General features: G+C 37.5%; 1 protein-coding gene across 3 annotated transcripts in view; it reads right to left on the bottom strand.

Moving 5' to 3' along the window:
• The window catches only part of DNM3 (dynamin 3), a 575,404-nt gene that overhangs the window by 255,539 nt on the left and 305,393 nt on the right, over positions 1-14,472 (bottom strand). For all 3 annotated transcript variants that reach the window (XM_028123031.1, XM_028123033.1, XM_028123032.1), the window contains one exon: positions 717-830. In XM_028123031.1, coding sequence (XP_027978832.1) covers positions 717-830 — 114 coding nt within the window. The remainder of the gene's footprint in view (positions 1-716; positions 831-14,472) is intronic.

The raw sequence follows: 14,472 nt of genomic DNA on the forward strand, positions 1-14,472 counted from the left end.
CATCCATGATTTCCCAAATTTAGCAGTATCATTTTAGCATTCTAATGGCTCCAAAAGACTGATACAATTTTTTGCGCTTTTATAGCTATCAGATTTAAATGAGTAGTAAGTCACAGGACCAAAATTATTAACATCTAACATGAACCAGAACAGCATAATTATCATAATTCTTGCTTTTACATAGCTATCAAATTTTCAAAGAACAACATTCGTATAAACAATTACCTAGGACTGGCTTGAAGATTATGCAATTTGGACATTTTTCAAAAGCCTGCCATTTGAGACAGACATCACAGCACCAATCCCAGAATTCTTTATTAACTTTGCATCAGTGCTATTAATTTCATTCTTAAGATGCTCTATATCCTTGGGTATATAGAGTTTCAACACATTATTTAATGAAAACTGCTTTCCCTCTATCAGTATCTCGCCTTTATTACAAAGAAGGAAATTTCCAACAACTGACTCCTAACTCCATTTCTTCAGGTTAAGGAACACATGATTATACAAAAGAAATAAAAGAAATTTGAGGGGGATGTTATAAAATTAAAAAAATCTATGAGGAAAAAAACAATCCTTCTTCAAACAAACACCCCAAGCTAAGTCTTACTGAAAGAGAACCAGTCATGTCTTGAAATTGTATATCATAATACTTTCAATTAATTTGAAATTAGAAACACTTTAATAAGAAAACTCTGTCATCCTCTGTGGCTTACCTCATCATCTTTGTACCAGGACAAGCTTTCAGCAGTAAGGACAAACCAGTATCCCTTAGAGCCTCCTTTCATGATGCCGATGTTGCTGATGGTTAGCCACCCCTTGCGAATCACCTACAAGAGAGCACAGATTGGCAGAGATGTTTAGTTTAACATGAGCCAATGGACAGCACAGGTCTTGTACCAAGTGAAGTTAAAAACAAGATATAAATTGCAATAAGAACAATACTGTTTCCCCAAAGCCCAACTTCTAGTAAGCTACTCAAGATAATTTATCTTCCCAAACTACAGATAACCAGAGGGAAATCTCTCCCATCAAATGAACCAAGTTAAAATTGCAGACTTAAATGGATGGTAGAAGCAAAGCAACTGAAATAGATAGGAATTAAATGAGGCAGACCAGTAGGCTTGTGCTGAGACGATTTATGGCATTGCTGCTACAATTAAAATGCATTTAGTTGATTGGATGAATAATAAACTCTCCATGCCCAGTGACTGTTCTCCTTCCAGTCCACTGGTCCATTTGTTTGCCTGGTTTGCATCACATTATTATTTCCACCAGAGACTGGCCACCAAATGGTGAAAAGAAGAAACTCAAGTCAACCAATTAAGTTCCTTTTTAACAGCTCACAGCTCTGAATAAAACTGGATGAGGGAGAAAGCTGAAACAATAAGTGAAAATTAAAAGTTTGGAGTTTCTTAATGGTCTAGATTTATCCCTCTACTTCTGGTTGTTATTTGTCATGCTAAAAAATACGGAGCATCTTCATGAAAATCTTTAAACTGCTTTTAAATTTTAAAATATTAATAACTTGGATTACAGCTTTTATAGAAACTATTTATAAATGCATTTAAGTGAAAATCTATTTTTTTCTCATAGTTGCAAAGTTAAATTCAATTTTTCCACATGGCATAGTTTACTATCTCCCCTGGGCTAGATAATTTTTGTTGTCATAGAACCCAAAATGAAATACTATATAGAATTATATGATACTATTCTAAATACTAAAAATCATCCTATACCTAAAGTGTTCAATATCCTAGAGATCCTGAATTATCAAAAAAATTTACTTACTGAATGACCAATGCGTGTCAGTTCCTAAATGAAGATGAAATACCTGAATAATTAGATTTAAAAAAAAATACTGATAGTAAATTTTCTTGCTGAAGAAGGTAAGTCAATACTAGGGAAAATTGTGAAATAAGCCAAAGTTGTCTTATTGATCTTCAAGACTCTCTCTACACCCTCAGTCCCTGACACCCTTGATTCCCTGTTTCAACTTTTCCCAGGTGTCCATTCTCCTTTAGAATGCTCCGTAACTTCTGTAGACCTCTATATAGAACCTCATTTTAGACTATGTAAGCTACTGACTAAGGCAGTTCTCTCAGTTATTCAAAATTACTCCTTCCTCTTCCTCTCTAGTTCAGAAAGAAGGAAACAACACTTCTCAGAGTATGGTTTCTATCAGCTATATTATAATCACTGTGGTGATTTCTAAAAATACAGATTCTTGGGCCATCACCAGTTCAAATGAATCAGAATATGTACATATGAAACCCAGAAATCTATATTTAAACATGTATCCGAGGTGATTATCATCCATACTGAAATTTGATGGCCATTGCATGTACACATACAAACAAAACATCATTCTGCTAGAGCAAGTAATCTCATCTAATTTCTAGGAAGAAGCAAGTGGACAATTCATTTCACGCTAACATTGTTATCAACCCTATGAGCTTACAAATAGCATACTAATAACAGTACTAAAATGAAAGTACACTTATTATTTTATCATGTATCTTTAGAGACAAGGGAAGTCTCCCAGAAACTCCATAAAGTGCAACGAGCAAATCACTATTTCATTCACTGGTAAAACAGGCGGGCTCCAATAAGGAGAGCCATGAATGTAGTCCAATAAACATTTCTAAGGAACCTATCATATGTCAAGATGAAAAAGGCATGATGATGCTGTAATCCCTGCCTTCATGAATCTTATGTTTTAGTGGGGAATGCAGATCAATAAAAATATAATTTCAGTCTAATAGTGTAATAAGAAATGTATGTCAGGCAAGGAGCACTTGACATAATTCGGGAAGTTGTCATAGGCTTTCTTTGAAGAGATGGTACCTCAGAAGAGCCTAGAAGAGAAACAGAATTAGTCAGGTCAGGAAGTAGTTTGTTTACCTATTTGTTTATCTATATGAAGAAGAACAAACAAGAACAAAATATGAAAGAGCCACTAAATACAGAAAATGTGAGGGGGGGATGAAGAAGAAGTTGAGGTTGGGAAGGTAGGTGAGGGAAAGTCAGAGTGGATCTGGGTCCATGAGACCCCAAATTTTAGTGATCTCACTCCCCCTGGCAGTACTAAAACAAATTTCAAGTACACACGTAATTTTATTTTTAAATTATATATGACTACTGTGTTAATAAATTATGTACATCATATAGAAATATACAGAGAATTTTTTAATTCTCCATGAAGATAAAATAAGTAATATTAATTTTTTTATTTTGTGGGGAAAATATATTTTATGTCTTATAGTTACACTTTACTATTGACTTCTCAGAGCAAGGGTGCTGGCATCAAAGGTATATTAAATGTTAATAAGTCTGAATTGTTTTCTTATTTTCTAGATAAAAATACATATAAGTAGATGTTCTACTATATCCTCCTTTATTCTAGTGAATCTTACACACTCTCTAAGGCAGAGAAACCAGATTATGTAAAGCCATGATACAGTAGGATGAAAATAAATAAACTTACTGGAGAAATACCTCTGAGATAAAATCAACAGGACTAACAGCTGGGTAAGAGAGAGATTACTGGAGATAAAGACTCGAAAACTGCTCTGTACAGAAGCCACTAGCCACACATGGTCACTGGGCCCCAGTGAATAGTTTCAATTCAGGTGTTCAATAGTGTTAGATGAAACCTGGATTTTGAGAAGTTAGTACCAAAAAAATGCAAAATACTTCATTAAATGTTTGCAGATTTATCATAGTACTATTATATTAGATATACTGGGTTAAATAAAATCAATTTTTAGTAATCATTTCACTGTTTCATTTTTTTAATGTGGCTGTCAGAACATTTTAAATTACATATGTGGCTTATACTATATTTTTATTGGACATTATGCTGTTCTAGAAAGATTCTGAAACTCTTGGGACTACCACCTCAGAAGGAAGAGAAGAGAAGAAGAACCAAGTTTTGTAAAGGAGGGGAGTTGATGACGAATTCAGCCAAGGCCATGTTGAAAATGAGGTACCTATGGGAAATAACACATTCAAGTGACCCGACCTCTGAAGCAAAATGGGTATGTCAGGACTGGAGATGAAGACTTGCAAGTCATTAGTGTGTGTGTGTGTGTGTGTTTCAGTTAAAACTTTGAGTGAAAGAGCAGCGGCTCACAGTGGAATCCAGGGAAATACCAACATTTAAGAGGTGGTCAGAAAAGAGCCTGAAAAGGAATGTCAGAGAAATAACAGCAATGAGGTCATAGAAGCCAAAGGCAAGGTGAATTTTAAGGACAGTGTGGTAGGGAGAGTCAAATTCAACACAGACAGGGATGTGTCAAGTGCAACACAGACATCATAGTGTCTTCAGCTATGCCAGTTGCAGTGCAATGCTGGGAGAAGTCAAAGCTCATTGGGTTGAAAGGTGAATGAGAAGTAAAAAATGGAGATGATGATTGAAAGAGCTCTAACCATAGGAAGATGAAAGACAGTTAAATCAGAATAGACACAGGACCAAAGGAGGTGATGGTGTTGTTGCTGCTATTTTGTTGTTGTTGTTTTGGGGTTTCTTTTTTTTTTTTTAGTATAGAAAAGAATTGAGCATATTTATGATTTGTGGAGAAATAACAGTACAAAGTAAGAGACTGGTGATAGAAGAAAAATGATAGAAGGATAAAGAAGATAGGAATGAAAGATAGAGTATAGAAAGGGACTGTCCTTGAACAGAAATAGAGCTGCCTCATCTTATGAATCTGGGGATGTTGGGAGAGTAAGGGCAGATATATGTCCTTTTTGGGGAAAAGGATAGAAAGTTTTTGGAGAGGTTATATTTGACCTTTCCATTTTACTTCATCGGAGCAGAGACTAAATGATCTGTAGGAGAGTAAGGGTGAGAAGTTGGAAAGAAGGCTTAATGAGAGCACTGGGACCATCGGTCACTGAAAAAGGGGGGGCACCTGAATTGCTCAGTCAGTTAAGCATCCGACTCTTGGTTAGGGCTCAGGTCATGATCTCAAGGTTGGTCGTAGTTGAGCCCACATTGGGCTCCATGCTCAGTGTGGAGTCTGCTTTGGATTCTTTCTCCCTCCCCTTCAGCCTCTCCTCACACTCTCTCCATCTCTCAAATAAATAAATAAGATCTTAAAAAAAAAAAAGATAGAGAAAGAGAGAGGGAACATAACAAGAATTAATAAAAAATGGCTGGCACATCAAAAGGAATGAGATCTTGCCATTTGCAACGACGTGGATGGAACTGGAGGGTGTTATGCTGAGTGAAATAAGTCAATCAGAGAAAGACATGTATCATATGACCTCACTGATACGAGGAATTCTTAATCTCAGGAAACAAACTGAGGGGTGCTGGAGTGGTGGGGGGTGGGAGGGATTGGGTGGCTGGGTGATAGACATTGGGGAGGGTATGTGCTATGGTGAGCACTGTGAATTGTACAAGACGGATGAATCACGGATCTGTACTTCTGAAACAAATAATGCAATATATGTTAAGGAAAAAAAAGAAAAAGAAGATAGCAGGAGGGGAAGAATGAAGGGGAGTAAGTCGGAGGGGGAGACGAACCATTAGAGACGATGGACTCTGAAAAACTAACTGAGGGTTCTGGGGGGGGTGGGGGGATGGGTTAGCCTGGTGATGGGTATTAAAGAGGGCACATTCTGCGTGGAGCACTGGGTGTTATGAACAAACAATGAATCATGGAACACTACATCAAAAACTAATGATGTAATATATGGTGATTAACATAACAATAAAAAATTATTTTAAAAAATGGCTGGCAAAACACAACACCATAGAACTCATAGACGATAACATAGAAAAAAGTCTAGAAGACTTTGGGTATAATGACATCTTTCTAGACGCAGAACCAAAGACACAACCCATGCAATAAATAACTGATAAGCTGGACTTCATTAAAATTAAAAACTTCTGCTCTTCAAAAGACATATCAAGAGAATGAGAAGACAAGCCACAGACTGGCACAAGACATTTGCAAAAGACATATATGATAAAGGACAGTTATCCAAAATATACAGAGAACTCTTAAAACTCAATAATAAGAAAACACACAACCTGATTATAAATGGGCCAAAGACTTTAACAGATGCCCCATACAGATGGCAAATAAGCATATAAAAAGATCTTCCATATCATATGTCATCAGAGAAATGCATATTAAAACAATGAGATACCACTACACACCTAATAAAATGCCCCAAATCCCAAAAACTGACAACACCAAACGCAGGATGTGGAACAACGGGAATTCTCAGACATTTGCTAGTGGGAATGCAAAATGGTACAGCCACTTTGGAAGATGGTTTGCCACTTTCTTATGAAACTAAATATATTCTTACCATGTGATCCAGAAACCATGAACCTTGGTATTCACCCAAAGGAGTTAAAAACTTATATACACACATGTATGTTTAAAGCAGCTTTATTCATAATTGCCAAAACTTGGAAGTAACTGAGATGTCCTCCTACTGGAGGATGAGTAGATAAACACACCATGATATATCTAGATAATGGAATATTATTCAACAGTATAAAGAAATGAGCTTTCAAGCCATGAAGAGACATAAAGGAAACTCAGGTGCATATTGCTAAGTGGAAGAAGCCAATTTGAAAAGGCCATATAGTATTACATTCCAACTATAGAATATTCTAGAAAAGGCTAAACTATGGAGACAAAAAAAATCAGTGGTTGTCAGGAGTGACGGTGGGGGTGAAGAAGTGATGAATAGAGCACAGAGGACTCTTAGGTCTAAAAATAATCTGCATGCTATTAAAATGATGGATATATATCATTATACCTTCTTCCAAACCCATACAGTGTACAACTCTGAGTGAACCCTAAGGTAACTATGTACTTTGGGTGATGATGTGTCAATATAGCTTCATCCTCGGTTAAAAAAAATTCTGGTAAGTTATGTTGGTAATGGGGGAAGGTACGCATATATGGGGGCAGAGAGTATATGAGAAATCTCCATACCTTGTCTTCAATTTGTTGTAAACCTAAAAGTGCTCTAAAAAAAATAAATCCTTTAAAAAAAATGGTTGAAAGCTGAGAATGAAGGCCACAGTTTTCAGGAACACAACTGGCAGAGTTGAGTAATTATTGCCAACAGAGCTCTGCACACTAGATGTAGAAAAAGAGAAGATAAATGGGAATTGATCCAGGGTTCTGAATTACAAGGCCCAAGTAACCTAAATACATGGGTGTAAAGATGTTGAATGTTTGGAGCAAGGGACTAATTCAGGTTATCATCCATTCAGTGTAGGCCAGGCAGAGAAATGAGACCAGGAGGAGTCTAATAAAAAGGTAGAAAATGAAAAGATGAAGAGATTGGAGATGCCTGTGAGGTTAAAAAAATTGCAGAAAGTATGTAAGTGAAGACAAGAATGGAGTCTTGGGGACTTAAAGATGATATGAAGCAATAAGGTGCCTGATCCTACTGGCACCATTGTATTAATCTCTCAAAGATGCACCACTATGTCTAGAAGTACTGAATGTTATACCTAAATAGGATATTTGGTAAACATGATTTAGTCCAGTGGATATATTCAAATGCACTATATGGAAATTAGGAGTTACTAATAACAGTTAAAATGAAATCTGCAAGGAATTGGCAAAAAATAATTAGATATTACATTCTATGAAATTACAGTCATTTGCATTGCAACAGGCTTTCTCATTTGGAGAAGAGAGTGACAGCTAGCATGTTGTGAATGCACATGGCCACATCCCTTCACAGGCACCCACAGAAGTGTGTTCAGCACCGAATGCTGTCAGCAAGTTAAGTTGCTGTCATAAAATACTTAAGAAGCTCTGGCCTACTCCCAGCCCTTTCTGGAGGAAAAAAAAAAAGGAAACATATTTGCCACAAATGGGCTTTTTGTTTTCCCAATGACAATCAGTGCAAAATAAAAATCAAGAAAAAACAATTCCTAATGTACCTTTTCACAAAAGAATTGAAGGGGAGAGAGAAATCATGAAATCAAGGTAAAACAGTGGAATAAGATAGAAAAAGGCAAGCATTCAGGAAAAATGGTGAGAATACAAGAGGTAAGAATGCTGAGGGGAAGTTTAAAAAAATGAGACAAAGGAAAATAAGTGTGAAAAAGAAGACAAAGACTAATTAAAATAATAAAATTTGAAAAGAATGATGAGACAAATGGGATTGATAGTAGTTTTTTTCATAGAGAAAGATAGAATATAAAATGTTAATTCTGCATTCAAATTTAAAATTACCAAAAAGAAAAAAAGCCACCAATATTCAGTAGAATAAGCATTTACAGCCTCTTGGTGTTTGAACATCAAATTGTTTTGAGTGTCCAAGTAAACCAGAGCAAGCAAGCTCATAATTACATGACTAGAAGGGACCTTCAGAACTGAAAGGGCATGTTCATATTTGTAAGGCTTGAGGCCAACCATTTTAAAAAATTTATTGCCATAAAATATCACGCAAGCTTTTTTTTTTTTTTTTTTTTTTTTTTGCCAGGAACAGAAACTCTAAAAGCAACTGTAAGACCAGGAGGGGGAGAGTAGAACAGCTCTCCAACTTGCAAGTCTGCCAACAGAGTGGCAAGCCTTCTCTAAGGAGTATATGTTCTAGCTAGTTCCCTCAATGCTATGAGAACCTAGGGATGGTAAAACCTATATGTTAGGAATGAGTTTGGATCTCAACATCTGGCCAGCACATTGGATCATAAAATTAATACACAGACAAGGAATAAAATTATGGAGAGAAAAAAATACATGTGGAAAGTTCTAATGTGGCCAAGGATTTGGGCCTTGAACTTTATTTGTGAGCAGGGCGTTTTAACCTTGGCCTTGCTTATGGTAGACCATACAAGTTCTTCTCAGCTCTGCAGCTGGCTTTTAACTCTTGCAGCCTAAGTAGAGGTTGTAAATCATAAATTGCTTGATATTTTGGTCTTGGTAGATTATAAAAGCTTATACATAGGCTTAATCCAGAGATGAGCAGCTGCTTCTATAAAGGTAACTGACATACTGCATGGCCTCCATGGATAATTGCTGCAGAACTGCATAGGCCCAGCAAAGTCAGTTGGGCAAGCCAGTCACTTGGGAGAGACCTACCTTTGGGAGCACAGGCATTCTCAGAATATATTCTTCTCCTGGAATTTGGCTGGCAGAAAGTTTTCTAAGCGGGTGTGCCTGAGGCAAGGATTCAACTATAGGGAAAAGGGTCTTTCCATCTACAGGCCTCGTAGGCCTCAGGAGGGAGAATTAAATTTACTACTTTTAAACTGTAAGGCAGCTGAGGCGTATGTATCACAGAGCCCTCTTGAGGTTCTAGCTTTAATTTATTAGATCCAGGCGCAGGTGGAAGGTAGAAAGGGTTAGGTGAGCTTCCCTCAAGGCCGTTGTTTATCTGGGCCCAGGGCAAAGAGAGAACCGTGGAGAACTAACCTTAACTCATGTGGCTTATTTACAGACTCGAGAGTCACCCTCCGCTGCAGTTCAAGCTCTAAAGCTGGCTCTGGATTAATTATATAGGCAGGAGGAAGTCTCCTTAGGAGGCCTAGGCTTTTAGATCAAGAAATTATGTAACAAGAGGCAGGAAGAGAAACACAAAGGCAAAGGAAAAATTAGGTTTTGAATATGCCGCACAGTGGAGGGAGGGAACTCAAACAGGACCTGGTGACCAGGGCCACCACCACTGCAGAGTTCTAGACATTGCAAAAGACAGCAACGGTTCAGCATTCTTCTCCCAGACCACGTGTCTAGATGGCTTTCCCCCTTGGTGGTTAAGTGCACAGTCACAAAAATAACTTCTTAGGGAGAGAATCCTCCCAATAAATGTATAGTTCACAAACACCTAAAAAAAAAAACAAAAAAAACTGTTTGACAGCCTGGTAGGACTAAAACCGGGAAGGTTTCCTCTGTCTACCCTCTCTCTTTCAGATACCCCTAAATGTCTGCTGTAGTCGATGGCCACACCTACAAAACAGTACAAGAAGTGGTGACTGAAACAGTACGGTACAGGCACAAAAATAGACACAGAGATCAGTGGAACAGAAAAGAAAGCCCAGAAATACACCCATGCTTTTATGGTCAATTAATCTATGACAAAGGAGGCAAGAATATACAATAGAAAAAAAAGCAAGAACAAAAACAGTCTCTTCAACAAATGGCATTGGGAAAACTGGACAGCTACATTTAAAAGAATGAAACTGGACCACTTTCTTACACCATACACAAAAATAAACTCAAAATGGATTAAAGACCTAAATGTGAGACCTGAAATCATAAAAGTCTCCAAAAGAGACCACAGGTAGTAGTTCCTCTGACATCAGCCATAGCAACGTTTTTCTAGATATGTCTCCTGAGGCAAGGGAAACAAAAGCAAAAATAAACTATTGGGACTACACCAAAATAAAAAGCTTCTGCAAAGCAAAGGAAATAATCAACAAAACAAAAAGACAACCTATTGAATGGGAGAAGATATTTGCAAATGATATATCTGATTTAAAAAAAAAGAAGATAGTAGGAAGGGAAAAATGAAGAGGGGGAATCTGAGGGGGAGATGAACCATGAAAGACTATGGACTCTCAGAAACAAACTGAGGGTTCTAGAGGCGAGGGGGGTGGGGGGATGGGTTAGTCTGGTGATGGGTATTAAAGAGGCCATGTACTGAATGGAGCACTGGTGTTATACACAAACAATGAATCATGGAACACTACATCAAAAACTAATGATGTAATGTATGGTGATTAACATTACATAATAAAATTTAAAAAATGTAAAATAAAGAAGTTACTATTCAAAATATATAAAGAATTTATACAACTCAAAACCCAAAAAACACAAATAATCCAATTAAAATGGGCAGAAGACATGAACAGACACATGAAAAGATGCTCAACATCACTCATCATCAGGGAATTGCAAATGAAAACCACAATGAGATGTCACCTCACACCTGTCAGAAGGGCTAAAATAAAAAACTCAAGAAACAACAAGTGTTGGCAAGGATGTGGTGGACTGTTGGTGGGAATGCAAACTCGTGCAACCACTGAGGAACACAGTATGGAGGTTCCTCAAGAAATTTAAAATAGAATTACCATATGATCCAGTAATTACACTACTGGCTCTTTACCCAAAGAATACAAAAACACTAATTTAAAAAGACATATGAACCTCTATGTTTATTGCAACATTATTTACAATAGCCAAGATATGCAAGCAACCCAAGGGTCCACCCATAGATGAATGGATAAAGATGTGGCATGTATGTACAAGAAAATACTACCCAGCCATAAAAAAAGAGTGAAATCTTGCCATTTGCCCCAAGATGGATGGATCTAGAGGGGTAAATGCTAAGTGAAATAAGTCAGCCAGAGAAAAACAAATACCATACAATTTTATTCATATGTGGGATTTAAGAAACAAAACAACAAATAAAAAAAAAGAGACCAAAAAAACCAGACTCTTAACTATAGAAAACAAACTGGTGGTTCCCAGAGGGGAGGTGGGTGGGGGGGGGGGTGGGTGAAATAGGTAAAGGGGATTAAGAGTACACTTATCATGATGAGCAATGAGTAATGTATAGAACTGTTGAATCCCTATATTGTACATCTGAAACTAATATAACACTATACATTAATTATACTGGAATTTAAAAAAATTAAGTACCTAGAACCTTCAAAAAAAAAAAAGGAAGAAAAGAAAAGAGCACAGGAACATAAATGTAGCCGGGGATAAACTGCTTTAAAGATCAAAGAGTCTATTTGTCTTAATAGATTTGGTTGATTTGGAACTAGTGCTGGGACTATCTTTCGTGGCCCACTTTTGCTTTATTTCTGAAGTAAGGAACACAGAGACTATTTCAACTTCAGAAGCCCACAAACAACAACCCATTTTTGTGGAGGCCAGCTCAGGGTGCACTTGCTGAAGGAACCCCAACTCCACTGGGGCAAGACTCTCTTTGCCCGAAGCTGAGAGATGTTGAATTGGGGGCGGACTTTAACTTGATGTTCCACAAGTATCTTAGACTTCACAAACTCCTGTGGCAATATAATCTGTGGACCTGAACTTCTGACAACTTCATGGTAGGAGGGGGTTCATGTTTGCATTAAGGACATGTCTATTTTGTTGATGTTTTATTACTGAGTCTTAATATATTAGAATATATTATTGATGTCGTATAATCATTGCAGAATCTCCATAGGCTACGGGAACAATATGACTGGACATAATTTGAAACAGAAAACAAGGTAAGGACAAAACATTTAACCTTAAGTACAGACTGGCCTTGGATTGAATTTTACTGATGTACTGTTTTGACCCATTTCAGAGCCTTCTATCCATCAGAGGTGCTTGGAGGATGCCCAAAGGAGCCATGGTTGGCTTGGGAGGAATGGCTTCAAGAAGCAGGAGCAGGACTGGTAGACTGTTGATCTGTTTCCACAAAGGGGGCTCACCACGCTCCTGGTGAACCAGTGGCTTAACCATTTAACCCAACAGAATAAAAGGTGGTGGAAAGCTCAAGAATACTGCCAAGAGCAGGGAACGCTACTCCATCCAGGTTGCTTACTCACTCATTCCCCCTCCAGGAGGAGTAGTGACTTCTCAGATTGGAAATCTAGAAGGACAAATAAGGAAGTGTCGCCAGGACTATTCTCGCCCCCATTCTCTCACTTATTCATCTTGGGAGCTAGCCTGACCATAGAGAACACACAGCCAGGAGAAGAAAGAAGGGGCTTATGCCTGTGGTTTTAAGAGATAAGTTAAATTCAGGAAATACATTCAAAGATCTTTCTCACCTAAGACACTTGATAAGTCAGTCGACTGGTATTTACTGAATGCCTCTGATGGACCAGGCTCTGTGCTAAGGACCCTGTCCCTCTGATCACAAATGAGGGCCACCATGACTATGCCCAGATGTGTCTTACCACGGACTGACATAATGTAAAAAATTGATTTTCGCATCCGAAGAACTAATCTTGTGACTGGGATAAAGAAGCTGTGAAAACAAGCAAATAAGGTGAAGCATATCTAAGCTAATTGAAACAATAATCAAATTAAGACACAAAATTATCAAATATTTTATGATAAATTGTTTTGTTTTCAAGACTTTACAAAACACCACTATGAAGGAATTGGGTAAGTGACATTTGTATGCTTGGATGTTCCTTTCATGGTTTTACCTTTCTAGGAAATCAGAACACAGAGTTTCATAAGTATCTAAAATAGGCAAAGGTAAGAATACAATTTAACAGGGGCGCTTGGGTGGCTCAGTCATTAAGCATCTGCCTTTGGCTCAGGTCGTGATCCCAGGGTCCTGGGATTGAGCCCCGCATCGGGCTCCCTGCTCAGCGGGAAGCCTGCTTCTCCCTCTCCAGCTCCCCCTGCTTGTGTTCCCTCTCTCGCTGTGTCTCTCTCTGTCAAATAAATAAAATCTTCAAAATAAATTAAAAAAAAAAGAGGAATACAATTTGACTCCATTTCTAGGAACTCCAGGATAATAAAAATAGCTAACATTTATTGAACACTATTCTAACCCAGACATTGTGCTAAAAGTACCATGCATATTATTTCTTTTAATCCACAATAATCCTTTGAGGGAAATAGTATTTTCTTTATGTGACAGATGACGAAATTGCAATCAGGCCCCCGTTTCACTGCCAAGCACCTCCTTGTAGCTAACAGGCCTTCCTTAAAGGAGGAGCATAAATAAATAAACAAACAGACAAATAAAATTTATTTATCATGGGAGTTGGCCACTTTGCTCACTTTGATTCAGCCTCTTAGTATTTGCATAAAAGAAAACCTCGCTGGTGGTCTGATATCAGAGCCCCAGCCCTTAACCCACAACGGATACAGGGATGCTGGCTGGCAGCACTGTTTCTAATAGTAAGCAACTGGAAACAACCTATTTGCCTAAATGGAAACTAATAGATTATGTCTAATGTCAGATAACCCTCTGACATTAAATTAAACGGAGGGAGTTGGGCAAAATGGGTACAGGGAAATGGGAGATACAAGCTTCCAGTTATGGAATGAATAGGTCATGGGAATAAAAGGCAGAGCATCAGGAATATAGTCAATGATATTATAATAACAATGTAATAGGACAGGTGGTAGCTATACTTGTGAACATAGCATAAGGTATAAACTTGTCAAATCACTAAGTTGTACACCTAAAACTAGTGTAACATTTTGTGCCAATTATACTAAAAAAGAAATAGGAATAGGGTCATTGTCCAAGGTTCAGTCCATATTTAGGCCAATGGCTTCATTCTGTTCTGTGATTGCAGAATATACCCAAGCCCGGTTAGTCACATTACAAAATAATAAAAAATAATAATAATAATAATAATTTTTGCACTTCCTCTAGGTATTAATTAAAAACAGAGAAGATGATATTTGAAGTTTTTCTATCCTCTATTGATTTAGAAATTTAATAAATTCTCAAGGTTTCTTATGGTTAAAAAAATGAGCAGAGCAAAAACACCTAATGCATGACATGAGA

The sequence above is a fragment of the Eumetopias jubatus genome, unplaced genomic scaffold, assembly GCF_037043125.1.
Source record: "Eumetopias jubatus isolate StellerSeaLion01/CBP00866 unplaced genomic scaffold, mEumJub1_p1.0 scaffold_12, whole genome shotgun sequence".
Taxonomy (NCBI): domain Eukaryota; kingdom Metazoa; phylum Chordata; class Mammalia; order Carnivora; family Otariidae; genus Eumetopias; species Eumetopias jubatus.